The sequence below is a fragment of the Curcuma longa genome, chromosome 11 (genome assembly GCF_044706935.1).
Source record: "Curcuma longa cultivar G26 ecotype Majalengka, Jawa Barat chromosome 11, ITB_CL_G26_1.1, whole genome shotgun sequence".
Classification (NCBI taxonomy): Eukaryota; Viridiplantae; Streptophyta; class Magnoliopsida; order Zingiberales; family Zingiberaceae; genus Curcuma; species Curcuma longa.
The window spans coordinates 30,685,595-30,705,431 of NC_133871.1; the positions used below are offsets into that span (position 1 = coordinate 30,685,595).

Genomic DNA, 19,837 nt, shown 5'->3' on the forward strand with positions numbered 1-19,837 from the left:
ATTGAGGCGGACGCGAACTGTCGTGGGCGATTTCACTTGTCTTTTGTCGGATTTGGTAAGTCTTTCCTTGTTCTTCACTTTATTTCAACGATTGAACTGAAAAAGAGATAACATAGAGCTTGAAGGAAAGTAAAAAAATTGCATTTTTATAGTTGAGGGATTTGAGTTCTCTTTGCTGATGTGCCCCTGGGACAGTGTTCTTAAGTTTTGATGGCGAGCCCTCGAAAAAGAGTGGACATTCAACACCTTCTTTCACTCGGAGATGATCTCCTAGGTGTTTTGAAGAATCCGAAGGATGGGGAAGGGATGATGAAATCCTTGGAAGGGGCGAAGCTGCTTTCTTCCTTATGTCAAGTCGATGCCAATCAGACTGAGAAGTCATTAGAAGGTTAGACTTTCTTCAGCGTTTTCATTCATTGGCTTTTTCCTAGTCAATGGATTTTCTGTTTCTGAGTAGGATGACAAATTTTGGGAATTTGGATCGTGTTTTAATCCTGTAAGGGAGCTTTTTGGGTAGAGTATAGCATAAATATCGTTTTCTTAAATAATTAATCACAATAATGCACTAACTCTAATTTTGATCAAGAGATTTAAAACGTCAATCAAATCTAATCGATCAAATAAAACAATTTGGGCAAATGAATTAGTTTAGGGAAAGATAACTCAATGACAAGTCAAAACTTTGTCCTAAGGCGAAGTCCCAACCCTAATATGGGTTAATCTGGTCATCTAGCATCTTATGATAGATCCTTTCAATGTTGACCATCTTGAGTATATAATCTAAAAACATCAAAAGAAGGAGAACTAAAAGGGAGAAGAAGGCGCTAGATCTTTGGACAAGAATAATAGTTCCTTGGTCTCATAAACCCACCCTTGGATCAACCTCTCCTTTATAAAGGGCAAGTATCTCTTTAAGTCACCTATTTGATAATAGTATTGCCTTTTGCCAGAGATATGTCCCTTAAATAATAAAAAATTTGAAACTAAAGATTAAATGAAATTAAAAGTGAAAGAGATCTGGTGGATAGTAGAAGGATGTCCATGACCGTCATCTGAAATGGACAAGTAATTGTCCATGAGATATTACAGACACCATCCCAAACTTTGAACTTATTCACCATTCCTTAAGGCAAAGAACATGCCACATAGAGGCATAGAGGCCAGGAAAATGAAAGGATAGAGGAGTCAATCTATATTAATGTAAGAGATAGGATTCAACCAATGTTAATGTTGAAATTAGATTTTACAAGGGTTAGGTCGTCTTACTGCATTGAATGAAATAATCATGCTCCTTTTTCTGCAAACTGTGCTAGTTCAGCAATGTTTTGTCACTAAGACTCTTCATGCTATCTTGAGTGTCATGGGTCCCTGTGAAGGAACTGTTTTATTTTCTGAGCAAGTTTGCAAGATCAACATTTCATGTTACTACAATCCAAATATCCAGTGGCAGTAATAAAGAACACCCAAATCTCATGGATGATTCAATGAAACTAAAACAGTCATCATAATTCCAGTGCTGAACACTTGAGAAAAGTAGGAGTTTTTAGTGGGGACGACCAAGGTGAAACTGAGTGGATGAGTAATCGGGTTTTACTAATACTAACAAGCTATATGCATTTGGATAGGCAATTTAAGTGTTTTCTTTTTTGCAAAATTCAATTCAGTTTTATGTGGGGACTACCAAAATGGGTTGCCTTGTAAGATCCAAGTGAAAATAGTTAAGATTATGTTTTATCTGCTTTTCTCCTTTGTTTGTTAAGTATTGTACCTCTTAGACAATATCACTTAGAGAATCATTTATGTTTGTTTGATGTTACATTGTAGATTATCAGAAAAAGATACAATCATGTAAAGAGAAGATTGACAAAACAAAAGATGGAACAAATGCTGATGTTGAAGTTGAACATCTTCAACATCAGTTCAATGAGAAACTGCATGAGGAACAACTGCTACAGCAAGAACTAAGATAAGACAAATAGAAGACATTAGATTACTGCTAGTTGAATGTAATTCTTCATTTGATCCCAGTTTGCTTTAACACAGCAATTAGAGATGAACTCATTGGTTTAGAACATCAGAGACTTTCTATTGAAGAGCGTAGGGACATGATCAAGAAAGAGAGAAGGATCTGGCAAGAGCACAGTAAGTATTTGGACAGCTTCATGTCATTTGTACTTCTGAATTTTTTTGTATTTTTTTCTTTGGGTGAATATCATTAGATGCTCAGTAGTGATGCAATCCTTTCACATTGACTGATTTTTTTAGCATGAAATATGATTTTTTTTTTTTGGGTACATTAATGTGCAGAATACAATACTCATTACAGAATTGCATTACATCTAAAAAATCAAATATTATTTCTAATTTTGTTATTCTAGCATCTCTCTTATGTATATGTAATTTGGGTTTTTTTTAATGATCCTGCCAAATGTCAAAGAGCAAATATGGGTTGTGAGCATTATGAATGAACTGGCATATGATAAAATATGAGCTGATAAACAATATTCTTTTTTATATCACAAGTAACACAGGCTTGTTAGTTGAACAAAAGGTCATACAGGGGACTTATGCCAGTATATTGGAAGGTACAGCAAATAATGATTTTAAGGTAGAGTCAGGTGGAACATAGACCTTGGTTCTTGAGCTCTAAACCTTTCTCATTTTACCTCTAAACCTAATTATTAAAACACAGAAGGAAGAAGAGGGAGTTGTAAGCTTAGGTACTAAAGATTATTTGTAGAAGAAAAGCAGGTGAAATGAATGAGAATATCTAGTATCACTTGACTTCAAATGTATAAAGGTCCATAAAGAGGGAAATTTGCAAAAGTACAAAAGAAAATAGGAACTCATACAATATTTGAGCATGAACAAAAATTAATGTCTCATGACTAACATATTGGAGGATATATTACATAAATCGATCAGTTAGTTTTCTATTGCAGAAATTTGTGTGTGTTTTTTCAAATGACCAGTTAGTTTTCTATTACAGAAATTTTTGTGTGTGTCTGTGTTTTTTTTTTCAAATAACCAGTTAGTTTTCTGTTTGCAGAAATTTGCTTTCCATGTGTGCTTCCGTGACCAATATCATTCCAGATTTTGAAGACCCATCCAAGATATCTGGCAGTATCCTTTTCTCCGTAAGCTTGCTCTTGGTTTCGTTCTGTTGTTGGGTGAAAATAAGAACACACTTTATTTAAAACCATTAAATGAGTGCTGCACGTTATTTTGATTATTATCAATGTGTTGTGCTATCACCTTTAATATGCCTATTATATCTCTCTTTTTTGTTATTTATTGTTATTCTAATTTCTCCTACAATTCTAGGTCTGCTACAGGAGCACCTTAATTGTGCAAGATAATAGCAATATATAAAATTTTTACACTAACAAAAGCAAGCAACTTTATTGAAAGTGTTCACATTTGCTACCTTGAGGCAAAACTCTTTCTGTCTTGATCCATGAATACTCAATAGTGTCAAAAGTGAAGATTCTGATATATTTTCATTGGAATTGGCATGTTTTTATTGCCACAACTTAGCAAAAATGAATACTTTCAATGAAACTGCTCACTTTGGATAAAGAGATGAGAGGTTACATAGGGGATCCCGTTTGATAATGATCAAAATAAGAGCACCCTTCAACGATTTTCAAAAGGAAGGGCACAATTTTTATATATGTATTTTTTTCTTTTTGTTTGGATTTTGTCTTGCCTTATTTCTTTTATCATGTTCTTGAACTATTTCATCAATGTTTTAGCGCCATTTAGCTATATGATTACTGGCCAATTTCAGCAAAGCCTTTTAAGCATAATGTAATCCTTAAAAACAATTAGTGGTTGTAGATAGGAACAAGAAGAAGTCAGTCGAGAAATTTGAGTTTGAGAGTACAGAATCTCCTCTCGATGTTTGCAACAAGCTGTGGAAGATGGCGTAGATGTTGTGGCATGACTTGTTTTTGCTCCAGCTAATTGCGTTGTCATTTTCTGATGATTGACAAACAGTAATCAAGTTCTGGTTACCAGCCACACTTATCATCAATGCTGTCTCTCTGGTAAATTTAGCCATAAACTATTTTTTATTTCGAAAGCTGTGTTTAGTTGCCACCGCAACACTGAATTGGTCTAAATGTTTCTTTTGTTATTAGTCAGGATCATACGTTGTCACTTTGTCAAGTTTCTACTTTCCCCTGTAAATTCATTGCATTGTGTGTTTGCAATATGATCATATGATGATAATGTGTGTTTTACCCTTGAGAATTCATTTTGTGTTCAATTCCTTCCTAAGATGATAATTTGGTCCTTCAATTAGTTTATGCAGAAATAATTAGGTTTTTTAATTCTTGATTTTCTTTAAGTTCTTAGCTTTTGGATGTTTGATATCTATTCCAAATGGATAGAAGATCAAGTAACTCCAAGAATTTAAGAATAAAAAAATGCAATAAAAAGTGAAAGATGTAATCCCATTATCATGCTGTCAGTTTAATTTAAAACAAATGCCTAAGTAAAACTTCAAACCATGATTCAGGCAAATAATAACCCACAACTGATATTTAAAAAAAAACAAGAAAAGAAAATTAATACATCATGATTGTTCATATATCTCATTTTACATGTATATACAGGCCATAAACAACCAAAACTGACACTGAAAAGAAAATTCATTGCTTAATTGTCAAGCTCAGATGAAGAAGAGGTACTATACTGATATTTACAGTGACAGTAAGTGGGTCATTATATAACAGAATTGGCCTCTCAAACAAAGTTATATGTATATACTTCAAATTATCAGCATAGCAGCAACACATCAATCGTTTATTCGCCCCAATTCAGGACGACGTTGAGGGTATCTGTAAACCTATTCCGAGTGCAATATCATCTTGCTCTTATCGCTCCCATTGATTAAGCTTTTTTGCAGCAGATCAGTATCGACTGGGCAACAGTAAATGTATCGGCATCAATGGCATAAGGTCTCTCCGTTCGTAACCCAGTGCTCGAAGCTATTCAAAATTCGCGGCGTCTTAGCTGTTTGAAGGTTGTCGTAAGGCTGTGATATTTTGATTATATTGCCTCCCTACAAACAGAAATGTAAGATATATGGACAGTGTGATGGAAGTTGGATCAGAAATGTATCCCCACACCCTGAAGCAGATCAATTGCAGGTAATTAAATGCCGCAATTAATCATGTCTGAAGTTACAATATACAATCAGACTATAAACAAGCTCGTAGAAACAAACAAGCTAAACAGTTCGAGAAACTCTTACAATTGTCTAAACTTTTACCTTCATGGCAAACCCACTGTTCACGAGAACTGGTGTTGCCTTAGTTCTCACATTGGGAACATTCTTAGTAGGACGATCCTCAAATGGAGAATTACTTATCAAAGATCTGGAAGCACAAATTCGAAAGTCAAGAACACAGTATCTTTTTTCTATACCCTCTATGAGATACTGATTATGCAAAAAAGAGGTATAGAGAATGTGAGAAGAATTGCATTGTATAAGCACAATTAGAAGGAATTTAAATCAAGTACTTTAAGATCTCAAAATCAAGTAATTATGGCAAAAAAATAATGAGAAAGGCATGCCGTCTACTCAAAAAAGATGCACAAACATTAGCCTTGAAACCTAGAACATCTTTATTTGCATGCATAGAAGTCATATGGATTACCTGTCATTTATCTCTTCCTCAGTAGAATTACTACATGATAAAAGAGAATCAAATTTAAGAAAATTTGAATGCCAATCTTTATACAAATATGTGGATTCACTATCTTCGAAAAGCTGCCCATCAGACATCACAGGAATGTTCCTACAAGGATAAGAAAAACGAAATTATCATTATGAAACAATTGACACATAAAACTGTGGATTATTGCAAGGAAAGATAGAGGATAGCAAGTAACAAATCAAATGTCTAACAACTGATAATTATAGTCAGGAGATAGACGAAAAAGAAGTTTAGTGCAATAAATCTGTACTTTTCATATACTGTTATGCATCAAGTTTGAAAAGAACTGTCATTAACTACTAAGATCACAAGGAGAAACTAAATTTACCGTAATTTGGGGCCTTTTCTTTTAAATTAAAAAATTGCAAACGTTTAATGATAATAATCATGAAGGCAAAATTAAATTAATTGGATATGTCAAAAGTGAATTACCAACCTGGATTCTGTTATATTTATTTCATATTTTGAAATTTCTGAAGCTAAACTTGAATCAAACATATGCTTGGCATTCTTTGTATGTAATGTTCCAGATGATGCTGAGAATGAGAGATCTTGGTGGATAAAATTAGATCTTGATAGAATGGCATAACTTTCATGGAGTATGTTCCCATCTGATATGGATCTTTTAATAAATGACCTGCATAAAATATAGAATTGACTATGACAAAAGATAACTGCAGAATATAACAGACAAGGAGATCCATACATAAATATCAATAAATTTGTTGAATTCTCATAAACACCTCCATAAATAACTTAAATTAGAAGTCGTAGGAATAGAGTGTGTGGCCTGAGAGAGATGTAATCAAAGAAGATTGTAGTGCATGAATTGTCTTAGATATTCATGCCAAGAGGCAGTTTGATCGCCATGGATTTGCATGGCACTAATCCAAAAAGGGGGAGATTGATAAAGAGCTGGACTAATTTCTAAAATAACTTTTATGTTGCATGTGCAACCTAGTGAACGAAATTCTCCATGTAACACAAAAAAATTAAATCGTTTACTTTCTCCCGCTTTTGGGAATAAAATATTTGCTTTTAACAATAACAATAGGAATGTGCCAAGAAGTTCTCTTCTCTAAAAGAAAATGATAAAAAAATATCTTCGATATTTTATTACTATCATTTTCACTTTAATGGCACAGTAATTAGAGTGGAAGGGTACATTTTACAGTCGATGAATCCTCTGCATAGAAGCATGCCTAAACTAACAAATTGTAGAAATGAAGGATATCAGAAAAGGGAAAGTCTTGATAATTGTGATTTGTAAATACAATGTAATACCTCGAATTTTCATCAGTAAAGGCATGACCCACACAATGCTGGAAGGTACCATACTCCCAAATGGCTGGTTTGTCCAATTGAGGTTGGAAGTGTCCAAGAAATCTGTAGAGTTTAACAGTAAAAATATCAATGCAGAAGCATTATGAAATTTCAATTTGCATGAAATTGTAACCTCCTTTTTCATAAAATATATGTGGAGGATTGCAAATCGCATGAAAATGTTTATACATACAGGTCTATTGCAGCTTGCTTTTCAACATCCATATAAGCATTGCTGTAATATCTTTGGAGTGTTCTGAAGAACTCTTGGGACTGGATTGCTGCTTTCCATTGACCTCTTCTTTCAGAGAAAATCTATCAATTGTTATATATGAAAGCTTTTTATCTCAAAAGTAATCTTTGAATCTCCATGTAATTAAGAAAAAAAATGTTACAAAGGTTGAAATAATCAATTAGAATTCGGCCATGTATTCAGTTCAATGACTGTATCATATGCTAAAACCCTACACTGAAACAAATAAAAGATATCTTGATCTTGTGCAGCTAGCTTCTAGGAAAGCACTGATCCGCCAAATAGTAATAGAACTTCAGAAAAGGAAGATTGAATATACAAAACATCTTTTATTTGAGTAATCAAGTTCCAACATGTCAATAAAAAATGTTGCCTAAAACACACTAGGAAACTACTGAAGTCAAACTACAAATATATGCTCTGTTAAATCTCTGATACAAACTAATGAATCAAACACTCTACCAGCATCGGGAATTATTATTTCAGTCATTCATATCAGTATAAGACATAAGTGATGACTTCACATATTGAGTGGGTGAGATTATAAAGAAAACCAAATCCAACCCAAACTGTCAGATAGTTTCCTTTTATCCAATCATGGGAATGGAATTCCATTTCACAAACTAAATTTGCTGTGCAGAACTACCAACTAAAGGCAGTAAGTTATTTCTTTGTTAGCATGACAAATTTGAGAAACCTCTCAATACTGACTATCATGAATCTGTGGTGGTTATGACAATAATTTTCAAAAAGTTATATAGTATATTTATTTTAAGGTCCACACCAGTATTTATAAGTTGCCAGTCAAAATTATATAAGGTTTCATGATAAAGAACTGCAATTAAAGTTAATAGGAGACAGGAAAAAGAAGATAACATGAATATGTATACAAACATGTGATGTGATGCTTGATAAACTTAATGTGAATTCTAATTGAGGAGTCAAACCATTCTATCTAAAAGAGGCAAAGTCAAAATTACACAAGGGTTTGTGGTAACAATTGTAACTAAAACCAATAAGAAACAAGAAAACAGACCCTTGGCAAGTCAAACATAATTATGCATACAAAACAATGTGATACAACACAATGTGATTCTTGACAAACTTAATGTGAATTCTATTTAAGGAAGGGATACCTTATTGTGAGCAGCAGAACCACCATATTGCAAAGAAAGTGTGTCTCCCATTGTCTCATAATAGGTCATCAAATCATCAGCCAAGGTGGCATCAAGATGAATGCTTGGAAAACGGGCTAAATTTAATGCATGAAGTTGATGCCCCAATGCAGCTAAACCATAGGCATATTGAGCAACATTCGTACGATCTAAACAGTCAATGCAGTTTGTTCTCAAGACACCTTTTTGACACCTGAGTGATTTTACCAAGCAATGTCCAACACTATGATCCTCAGTCTTTGTTATATCATATCCCAATATATCAGAATTATCTTCTTGGGATCCATCTTCTATCATATCAACTTCATCTGTGTCAGTGGTGTTACTGCTGTTACTAGTAGAATGATTATTACAAGAATGGTCACCACCATCATCCATCCTGAATGTTAAAACATTACATGATAGTGAAACAATAAATAGTGGAAGATATAAGATAGTTTAGTGGATGAAATTGACATATGTTATGGAAAGTTGACATATGTTTAATCAAAGTCCATATGGCTGCTTGGGTTTCATCGCAAAACAATATAAACTATTCCTTTAAATAAGTTATCTTTAGTAAAAATATAGTAACAGTTAGAATTTTAGTTTTCTCTGGAGAAACACCAGTATCCATTTGTATAAAAAGTGTGGAGCATAAACAGTAGGGGATAATTTAGAATAATTCTCAGACATTATAAATCATATCCTATAAGTTGTTAAACTTAAAACTAGAGAAAAAAAATTCAACTCAGATCGATAAGTTGGTAGATGCTATTTAATCAAAACATTGCATAGATGTATGTACATTACCTTAGCAAAATGATGAGAAAATTGGATAATATTAGTATAAAATCACAAATCATTATTATAAATAACAAATATACAAACTGTATTCAGAATCATAGCATCAATATGGAAATAAAAAAACCTTTCAATAAGTCATACAAAAAAAACAGATTCCCTATGTATATTTTCATTAAATTGGAAAATAGAAACGCCAGAATGCATATGAGAATATACTTACACAAAGTTGGGCCACCTTAAGTCACCTTCATTCCTTAAACTTGGTATTACTTCACAATAAAAAAATCCTGTTAACTTTAAGGTACGCGCTGCCACTTTGCCCAATAGCTTAAGCACATTTTTAGCTTTGCTGTGACAGAAAAACTAATTATTTCTAGCAGTGATGCAGGAACATATATCCTAGATTCACAAAAGCCTAGTACCTTCGAGAATGCTTATGAAGATCCCAGTGTAGGTACTTCAAGCTACATTCTTCAGGTAAATTTTTATTGATAAACTCAATTGCATCAGCAAATTCTGAACGTAGAATAGATTCCCGAGGTTTCTTTTCTTCTGACTGTTAAAGTAACCAGAACTATGAGTGAGGGTGACAACATCTAATTGGTTATTAATCTTTATCCAATGATTTATGCACAATAAGAAGATGGGAAAGATTCATAAAGAATACCTTTATCAAGTTCAAAATGATAATAGGATTTCCATATCTTTTGCTGAGATTCTCAAAATGAAGCCGAGTAGCCAGATAACCTTTTTCTTTTTTCACTGTTTAAGGGAAAAAAGTAGATATTTACTTTTTAAGCAAATGTCATATATTAGCTAAGCTTGCAGGATTTCCTTCCAGTTTCCCACAGAGAGAGAGAGAGAGAGAGTATGTTCACGACCTTTAAAACTTACCTATTATATCGGGCTTCGGGTTAAGTTTTGAGGTTTCTTGAGACCAAAACAGAGGTATTGAACCCCTATTCTGAACTACAGAACTAACACTTTTTGGAATTTCTCCAGGAATGTCTTTATAGATAATCTGCTCTGTCTCAACGTCATTTGCTACATGCCCATATTCATTGACACCTCGCTTCAAAAACCTAATCCACAAGAACAATGGCATTTTCAAGAATTAACAAGAAGGCAAGAAAAAAGCACAAGATGAAAACAAAATATGTGATTTTATTAAATGCAATCAGTACACATAAATGAAACATAATCATGAAAAAAAGCAGCAATAGCATAACAACCTGGTCCCTGCAAAGTGCCGTGAGCGCCTAGCAATTAGAGTCAACCAAAAATCTTCTCCATAAATTGAAAGTTTCTCCTGAATTAACAATGACAAATCTATTACTTTATTGCTAAAGTATTCCTGAAAGAATCAAGTGGTGATATCTATAGGGTAGAATAATATGATCTGGAACAGGCAAACAGCATAAGATGAACTACAACATACTTGCAGTCAGTGAGTCAGTATTCAATAACAAAAACTTCTGCAAATTTGAGTGGAAAAACTACAAATTATCATAATAAGTATTATCAGATAGGGTTTTGTCAGAAAAAAAGAGCATATAGACACCAAGAAAAATGAAACCTCCAACAAAGATATGAAAGTGATCAATCATTTATTACTGATGTGCATGAGCACTTTATAGCTCATAAAAACCCATATTATTCCTTTCCATTGCTATGTTGAAAATTAATTTTAGAAAAGAAAACATCAAAAGGTTAAATAAAAAAATATTATAAAATATATTTACCTGCTTAAAGAAACCATACACCAAATCAACTGTCCATAGAGTACTTTTAACATGATTATGAATCTCACGAGTCAAGAACTCATTCCATATGAACATCGTCTCGTACATCATCTGCCCGGGACGACTCTGGCATATATTTTTCTGTAAGCTTTGCATGATATGGTACGAATAGCTAAAAAAGAAATCTTTTGTAAGATCTACTGTCCGAAAGAGCTTCCTGTACCTGTGAATTTATTCAGACCAAATAAGTATTTGATCAGGATAAAGCTTTGCCGAGGTCAAAATACAAACACGACATACAAAAAAAGCAATACTAAAGATATATTAAAATATACATGATAATTAAATAGAAAATAAAGAATGCATGAAACATTTCTGAAACATGAAATTGGCTATCTAATGCTCAAGTCCTAAAGAAAAATGACTTGCCAATGCATGAGTATTCTTAGCTAAAATAAACAACAATGAATAAAAAAGTAATTGTATTGGTTTTTCTAATCAACAAAAAGACCGCCTTTATTTATTTATTTATTATTTTGAAAAATAGAAAAGGATTTTTTAAAAAAGAAGTTGATGATTTTCAGATAAAAAAGTGAAACTCATTTGGTAGCACGGTTGAGATTGACATGACAATCGCTATTGTGCTTGCAAGTTAAAGGAAAAATTACTGTTATTAGCTTTTCAGGCTGCGAAGCACATGTCGCGATCGTAAGCACTATATGTCTTAGCATTTGATATCGATGGAGCAGTATAGAAATTTAAAAACCTGTCTTCATTCCTGGTAATGGTCATCTTAGATTGGACAGTAGAATTTGGAATTGTGATAATTTCACTCTTCACAACAGCATAAATTGTATGGCCAAACATAGCTCCAATCTCTCTTCTTTCGGTGATAAGCAGCATATAGTACGGCCCCAAGAATTTGAAAAATCCTGATACAAAAATATTCACTTATGCATAGTGGAAACGACCAATTACAACATAAGACACAAGACTAAGACTGCACTAACCAACAATGCCATAACAAGTTGTTACAAACTTCAGTCCACCGGTGGACTTGTTTCCCTCATGTATCCGGTTTAGCAGTTCTTTACATTCATCTTCTGAGTATATGGTAGAGTCTTCGTGTATATTAAGTTCTGAAGGTTCTGACCTGTCAATTTTTAACACTTTCAAGAAGTTTTTGCTCTTGCTCCTTCCAATCATATAAAATTTCTGCAGGATCAAGCGCCAAATCAAGTAAAAGTTTTGGTAAGAGGATCATACAGACAATGAATAAGCAAGTACTAAAGCAGGACTGCATATATATATCAAGGAGTCAATTATCCTTCTTCCGAGTGGTTGTTGGAAAAGGAAAGAAGAAATTTTTTAAACAGAGGGGAAAAAAACAGATTTGGTATAAGGTGCAGGTAAAAGATAACAAATAATAAAATATTTAACTACTATGAATAGGAATCACTGGTGGAATAAGTTGTATTGCAACAGTACATTGAAGGAATAGGCCTACATTTCAAATAGTTATTATTTCCAACACGAAAACGAAAATTTGACCACGAAATTTGGATTTCTTTTTATGACCAAGTTGAAATTTCTTTATTAGATATAGCTTGCAGGTAAATTCCTCAAGGTTGACCTGCAGATTAATTGATCCCCGAACAAGAAATGATTGAACGCCAACAAATCCAGTAGAAAGGTTGCAGAGAATAATAATATGAGAACACAAAAAACTTGTGTGTTTAGATTCTCGAGCTATGAGATGAAATGGAACATAGGAGCAACTTCGAGCTATCATTGAAACAAGATATAGAATAAGAGAAACAAAAAAATTTCGTCAGCTTTTTTTTCTTACGGATTGAGTCTCGTAGAGCTCGAAACTATGGAGGTATCCGCCGGCATCGGCTGATTCGTCGTGGATCCGCCCCTCCTCACCTGCCTCCGTCGCCATTCTATCCGGATCCCGAGCCCCTGGCTCGGGCCGCATCAGTTGGGCATCAAAATGTTCCGAGATCAGGCGGTCCGCCGACGCAGCTCCAGGTTCCCACGCGGCTGCTTCAAATATAGCATCGTTTCTCACTTTCTTCCCTTGCTTCCTTACCCACCCCAACTCAAGCTCCACCAAATCTCCTCTTTTCCATCCAGGCACCGGAGCAAACAACAAGCGACGATAAGACGAGAAACTAAGCAACGAAAAGTTGCAATCTTTGGGTAGAAAGATCTACTTTTGATGCCCAATAATGCAAATCAAGACAAAATCAAGGGGTATGTGGGCTTTGATTATTGCAAAGACACGAACAATAGAAGAAACTACGAGAAAGATGCGCTTAATTTGCAAGGAAAGAAAGAAAGAAAAAAACAACTGGGAGACGAAATTGGAAACAAACAGAACGATAGAAGGCGAGCTGGAAAAGCTGCGATTCCGAAACAAAGTCGCTTATTTCTTCTCCGCCTATTTTATAGATTCCAAGGAAGATCTGATCTTCAAACCGAACGCGGAAGTGGTGCCTTTGTTTCAGTGGCACGATTTTATAGTGCGGAGAGAACGAGTCGATCGAGCGCGACTCGGACCTGAGCCATTTGACCCGCCCCCAACTCGTGCATGACGATATCCATCTTTATGCTCCTTTTTGAGATTATACACGGGAACCCTTTGCCTTTGGCTTAATGTAGTGCTTTAGTATGCGCTCAATTACTTAAATTTTCTGTCAATTAGGGGTGTGAAATCATGGCCGAGCTCGAGGCTAGACTCGTGATCTTGCGGCTCGAGTCTAAAGTCGATCGTCGGTCACGAAGGGCTACAAGCTCTCGATTTAGGTATGAACTCCGCCTTGAACGGATATAAGCTTGCCGCATGCCAAATTGTGGTTTGGGCATGCGTCTATGAGTTCGTAGCAATGAGCTTTATTATCACAATTAATCCTCGACTAGATAGCATGAGCTCATGATCAAACAACCATGAATGCTCATAATCTAGCCTCAAAATTATGAGGGTCTTTTGGTTAGTAGTATTTTAGGTATTTCTTAAACTTAGGAGGGTCTTTTGATAAATTGCCCAAAATAATATACCAACAACCATTATTGTCTAGTATTCTGTGGGTAGCTCACATTTGACTTGATCGGGTCGTACTAAAAATGTAATTAACTAATCATAATTAATGTGATTATCACTTGCCTTATTACAAATTAAACCGAGATGACGTCACTCAGAATATGGTAGAGCGATAGGACATGAGAGATGTTCGGCTTGAATCTCACACCACGAAAAATAATTAAATAATTATTTGGTCAAAACATTAATTATAGAATTATTTGATTAATTCTCAGCAAATTCCTGGAAAGCTTCAAACGATGTATATTTAATTAATAATTGGCCAGCTGCTCTTCCTTCCTGATGAAATCATTAATTGTTCAAGTCAATTTTAGTTTTCTTTTGTTAATTATAACTCGAAATTAAAAAAATTTGACAGAGTTGAATTTTTCAAGTTTTTATTTTATTTTGCCTTTTTTTAATCCTATCACTCGCTGAAAATATAATTAATCAATACATCATTATATTTGATTGAGTCAATATTTTCTGAATGAGAGCAATCGTTAACTTAACCATGACGTGACGAAATGACAACATAAAAACGACTGATTAATTAACGTTTGTGAATAATTTAATTACGATGATTTAGTAACACAAGAAAGTCTTCGTAGAAAATATATTTTTAAAAAAAATTATTTCAGAAACAAAGATCCAAAGAACAGCTTTTTACCAAATTGTGTTAACTTTAATTTTTTCTATGCAGTAGATTTTTATATAGAAACTCAGTGAATACTGAATTATGCATCTGTTTATAGAGAAGGTTCAAGTTAGATCAGCTAATTAAGAAGCTAGAGCGTAATTAAGAATAACTGAAATTATGCATCTGTTTATATTTGCTCATAATGATGATTCTTTAAAGATTAAGGAACGAATTAAGCTGAAGAGTGAAGCAGCAGAGAATTAAATGATCGATCGAATTAAGCCACAAGTTTCTGAGAATTAATTGAAAAAGATACGTACGGTCATAGGTTTTGCATGGCCCATGCAAAGCCATGGAAGAGGAAGAACTAGGGCAGGCATTATCGTCGTGCTGTTGCGTGATATTTCCTGGAACACAGGCAACCGCGAGAGCATGTGAATTAATTAAAGGTCGTTACTTGTGGAAATCACATTAATGACTGGAGTGCAACAGAAAACTGTCACATCTTTGGCTTAATTACTGCAACTGGATCTTCACCTGAATCTTGCTGTCGATCGTGTAGGTGGCCTGTGATGTTGGAATCTACTTTATTTTGAGTTTTGAGTGGGTGAAAAAAAACATAGAAGGCAAATTTCAATTTAGTTTTATAACTTTTCTTTTTGTTTTAGAAAGATAAAATTAATTAGTCGGAGTAGAATCTGAACAGTTTAATTGTTTTATATATTAAAAACACAGGCACATGTTTGTTTAATTAGTTGTCTTTTTATGTTTTTAATAAAAAGAATGAGAGGACTCCCATTTTAATTCAAACAAAAAATTGATAAAATAAATTGGTGGGCTCGAATAAAAAAACTACAGGTAGATACTTTTTTAATGTTTTTTTTAAAATTAAATTTGTTTATAAATGAGCCTTGTAGTTGATGCCTCTGAACACTACTGAGATAAGAATTCCTTACCGGACAGCCCGTGGGCCTTCATCTTGTTGAACCGGGCATAGACGGGCCGGGCCCATTGCGCACGAATGTAAAAGCACTGGATGTCCAAGCTTATGTTTCTGACGTGGCGTGATCTGACAAATCATTGAGGACGTGTTTGAAAATACAGACAAAGGCTTCGATTAACTTTATGCGCGCGTCTCATGACACGTAGAAATTGTCTATGCGTACATCTTATCCAACGTGTGGCCAGGTCATACTTGTCAGTGGGACCACGAAATCCAGTCATCTTAATTGGAAACGTGGAAATAGCTGCGCTCTCCGATCTTTGCCGTTAATCTGCTTCCTCCGCCCACAGATCTACGGTCGGATCCTGTGCCCTCGTGGGAGGTGATGTAAAGGGTGTGCTGGGTGTCGGCGCAGCAAAAAGTTACACAGATTCGAGCGGCGGCAGAATTTGGAAAATTCCGCCGGGAGGGCGGCGGCGGCGGCGGCGGCGGCGGCGGCGGCGGCGGAGGAATATGCGCTGAGTTTATTCCTCTAGATTCCTGTTGCATTTGCCTCTCGCCCGCTTATCTCCTTTTACACGCGGAATTCCTCTCGGTTGCTTGCGGGGTGTCAATTCGAGTCTATAGAGGGACTTTGATCTCTTCTGCGTTCCCGGCGGCCGAGGCGACGGCTTTGATGGTATTCTTGCAGAAGAAGCTAAGGGTGTCTACAATGTCCAGGGGAGACGAGAAGAGTGGAGATTTCTATGAGATTTTGATGATCAGGAAGGAGTGTTCCGAAGCCGAGGTCAGGAATGCGTACAAGAAGCTCGATCGTCATGGTGCGTTTTCGAATTCAAATCTATTCTCTTGTCATCGATCGTAACTGATTCAGTCACACTTGCTTAATGAATGTATGCATTTAGTCCACAATTAGTATTCTATTTGGTGGCACGCAATGTAATGAATAGTTTGGCTCAAGTGTAATAGTTTAATGAATAGGACAGATGAGGAAGAAGCTGGAGAGTTCTAAAAGGGCCTTTTAATTTTGGTGCCCACTCGCATGCAAGTTGTTCAACTTTCACACACCTTTTATTGTTAATCTTTTTAATCTTCCATCAGTCGATCGAGGATGTGTTGGAATCGATTCCCCAGAAATTGATTCAGTGATTAGACCTCGCGTGCCTAGCTAGTTGTGTATGTATATTATGTTAAAATAAAGCCATTCTTTTTTTACAATTAGCAAGAGAAACAAAAACATGATAAACATGAGGTTGGAGGTTTTATATATTATATTCCATACCCAAGTTGAGTATTGTCGGCTCTTGTAGATTGATCGAATCTTCCAATGATTATTTATTAGTTTCTTAATTTGCCATTTAGATCAAATCTTGTTAAAGCTAGATTCTTCTTTATCCTCTCATGGCTTGGTCAATAATCATAAAATATCTACTGAGACAAGACTCTTGGTATCAAAAAGAAGTACAGAAATGTGTCATCACACTTTTAAATAGTGAAGATTAAGGGATTAACAGCAGAATACAAAACGAGCAAATCAAATGAAGATAACACCAACTAAATCTTGTCACTCATGCTAGATTCCAATACTAATCTTTATTATGTACATAAAAAAAAGCAGAATGCTTAAATAATCAACTTGCCAAACTATAAATAATCATTCATCTTTGGACATGTATTTACTATTTTAACATGTTTTCCCTCAAAGAGTAATAACAGTAGATAGATATTCGGAGTAAAAGCAAGAATCCAGCAACTCACCTTCGGCCCAGGCCTGGCAGGCCTCTCAGCCCATGCAGCCTTTGTATGACCCTCGAGCCCCTGATGGTGTTTGCTCTCCAACGTTGACTAAGACTGATTGGCTCGAAGAACTAAAGAAACACTTCTACACTACTTTAATTTTGACATGAATAGAAGGTTCTCAAGTTTGGAGAAGATGCAAATCAACCAAGAGCAAGAGCATGCCTAAAAAGGAAGGAAAAAGAAACAAAGAACAGGACCGCAGTATTTCTTGACTCGTAATTAGATTCTAATGCTAATCCATTCACACATGTATCCTCTTCAAACCACCCTTACTCCTTTGTGATTAGAAGAGATTATTCAACATAATCACAAAGTCGATTCCGGCCACCATTAAGTGCATGTTGGAGTGTGGGCTGGCTCCCAATCTCCCTTGCTTTACAAGTTTGAACTTTGAAGGATGGAGGTAGAGGAAAGCTAACCAACTATCATTATCTATCAACTACTACCACACAATGAAGGTTATAAAATGACTCTTGGCATCATATTCCTAAACACTGGCAAGTAACGTCTTTGATTACTTGTCTAATTAGCAATGGCTTCCTTCTCTAGCTTCCCTGCACGTCTTGTGGCATTGCTGTTTTGTTCAGCTGCATTAGTCTCTGCGCAACTCAGTTCGACTTTCTACAACTCCTCATGCCCGAACGCACTGTCGATAATCCAGAGCGCAGTCAAGTCTGCAGTGAGCAAGGAACGACGCATGGGTGCCTCGCTGCTGAGGATTCATTTCCATGACTGCTTCGTTCAAGCAAGTCTTAGCTTCCTATGTCATCGATCGACCACTTCAATTATATTACACCGTGATTGTGCTAACTTATTAATGTTCGTCGACAGGGATGCGATGGCTCGGTGTTGCTGGACGACACCTCGAGTTTCACAGGAGAGAAGACGGCCGCTCCCAACAACAATTCACTGAGAGGGTTTGATGTCGTCGACGACATCAAGTCCAAGCTCGAAAGCTCATGCAAGCAAGTCGTCTCGTGTGCCGACATCCTCGCAGTCGCTGCTCGTGATGCCGTCGTTGCAGTATGTCTAGTGCAGCTAGCAATTACAGAACTATTTGCTTGATCTCTAAGGCTCTAATTGATTAATGCAAATTGAGTTTCGCAGTTAGGAGGCCCTTCGTGGACAGTCCAACTAGGAAGAAGAGACTCCACCACCGCCAGCTTTAGCTCTGCCAACAGTGACATCCCCAGCCCTGCCTTTAACCTCAGCGATCTCATCACTGCTTTCTCCAACAAGGGACTCAGCACCAGTGACATGGTAGCTCTATCTGGTAATAGTTGGAACAAACATGATTTAATTAACCCTAAATAAAAAGAAGTTTGTGTGACAATTAAGTTACAATATTGTTTTAGGGGCACATACGATAGGTCAAGCAAGGTGCACCAACTTTCGCACTCGGATTCACAACGAGACCAACATCAACTCATCCTTCGCGTCGTCCCTTCGGTCCAACTGTCCGAGCTCCGGCGGCAACGACGATAGCCTTGCTCCCCTCGACGCCTCGACCCCGACCGTTTTCGACAACTTCTACTACAAGAACTTGGTGAGCAACAAGGGCCTCTTGCACTCTGACCAGCAGCTTTACGGGGGAGGTTCCACGGACTCGCAAGTGAGCTCCTACACCTCCAAGAACTCCAAGTTCTTTGACGATTTCGGCAGCGCCATGGTGAAGATGGGCAACATCAGTCCTCTCACCGGAAGCAGTGGGGAGATCAGGACCAACTGCAGGAAGACCAACTAAATTACATGATGAACTGAATTGTGCCAAATAATAGGCAAGGAAAAGTCCTATAAAGAATAAAATAAAGTGTGTTTTGCAAAATGTGATTCCATTCATATTTTCTCACCATTAAAGGCCATCTTAACATTAATTTGAAGGCAGCTTGACTTTAATACACTTTAAAATGACAGTTTAGTTTAGTTTTTTAAAGGATTGCTTTGACAGTCGCTTTCATGGCCGCTCAAATAAACATCTTGCATGCCCACGCCCACGCTCGTGCCCATGTTTCATGCATGAACACGACAAGCATGCATGCACACTCATTTAAACATGCCATTTCCCCTACTGTTCCTCGTGATCCAACTAATGCCATGCATGCAGAGTCACCATGCTTGCAATGAACCTACAGAATCTCTCCAAACCTAGCAGCTAGAAGTAAGGTAACCTCTATTGCCATTTGAGCTCTGAATTAATGCCCTGATCTAAAGGCTGATATACAAAGTTGCATGGTGGCTAGCAAGTTCATGGCATCGTGTGTGTGTATATATATATATATATATATATATATATGATTGATAACTGATCTGCAGAGCTCACTGACCACTGATTGCTAGGGTAGCTGAGTCCATTTATGTCGATGG

At 36.0% G+C, this 19,837-nt stretch overlaps 2 protein-coding genes and 1 pseudogene across 4 annotated transcripts; 2 read left to right on the plus strand and 1 right to left on the minus strand.

The window, feature by feature from the left end:
- Positions 1-210: 210 nt before the first annotated feature.
- Positions 211-4,185, plus strand: LOC141842358 (kinetochore protein SPC24 homolog; annotated as a pseudogene).
- A 368-nt stretch (positions 4,186-4,553) lies between these two features.
- LOC141838473 (phosphoinositide phosphatase SAC2-like) lies at positions 4,554-13,212 on the minus strand. 3 transcript variants are annotated; one of them, XM_074725962.1, is made up of 16 exons: positions 12,855-13,212; positions 12,016-12,220; positions 11,772-11,937; positions 11,006-11,228; positions 10,496-10,572; positions 10,158-10,345; positions 9,931-10,025; positions 9,686-9,819; positions 9,484-9,612; positions 8,439-8,856; positions 7,243-7,364; positions 7,011-7,112; positions 6,163-6,363; positions 5,667-5,807; positions 5,279-5,384; positions 4,554-5,068 (listed from the first exon to the last, which is right to left on the minus strand). In XM_074725962.1, exons 1-16 carry the CDS (start codon positions 12,984-12,986, stop codon positions 4,952-4,954), a joined length of 2,556 nt encoding a protein of 851 aa, XP_074582063.1. In that variant the 5' UTR covers positions 12,987-13,212; the 3' UTR covers positions 4,554-4,951. The 3 variants fall into 3 exon arrangements, with proteins under 3 accessions (XP_074582063.1, XP_074582062.1, XP_074582061.1); XM_074725960.1 differs by having other exon boundaries at positions 5,008-5,136; positions 12,855-13,109; XM_074725961.1 differs by lacking the exon at positions 5,279-5,384 and having other exon boundaries at positions 4,937-5,068; positions 12,855-13,109.
- Positions 13,213-17,975: 4,763 nt separating this feature from the next.
- LOC141837996 (cationic peroxidase 1-like) lies at positions 17,976-19,259 on the plus strand. Its single transcript, XM_074725372.1, has 4 exons — positions 17,976-18,218; positions 18,305-18,496; positions 18,581-18,746; positions 18,829-19,259. The coding sequence occupies exons 1-4, from the start codon at positions 18,006-18,008 to the stop codon at positions 19,215-19,217; spliced, it is 960 nt and encodes a 319-aa protein (XP_074581473.1). The 5' UTR covers positions 17,976-18,005; the 3' UTR covers positions 19,218-19,259.
- The last annotated feature ends 578 nt before the right edge of the window (positions 19,260-19,837 follow it).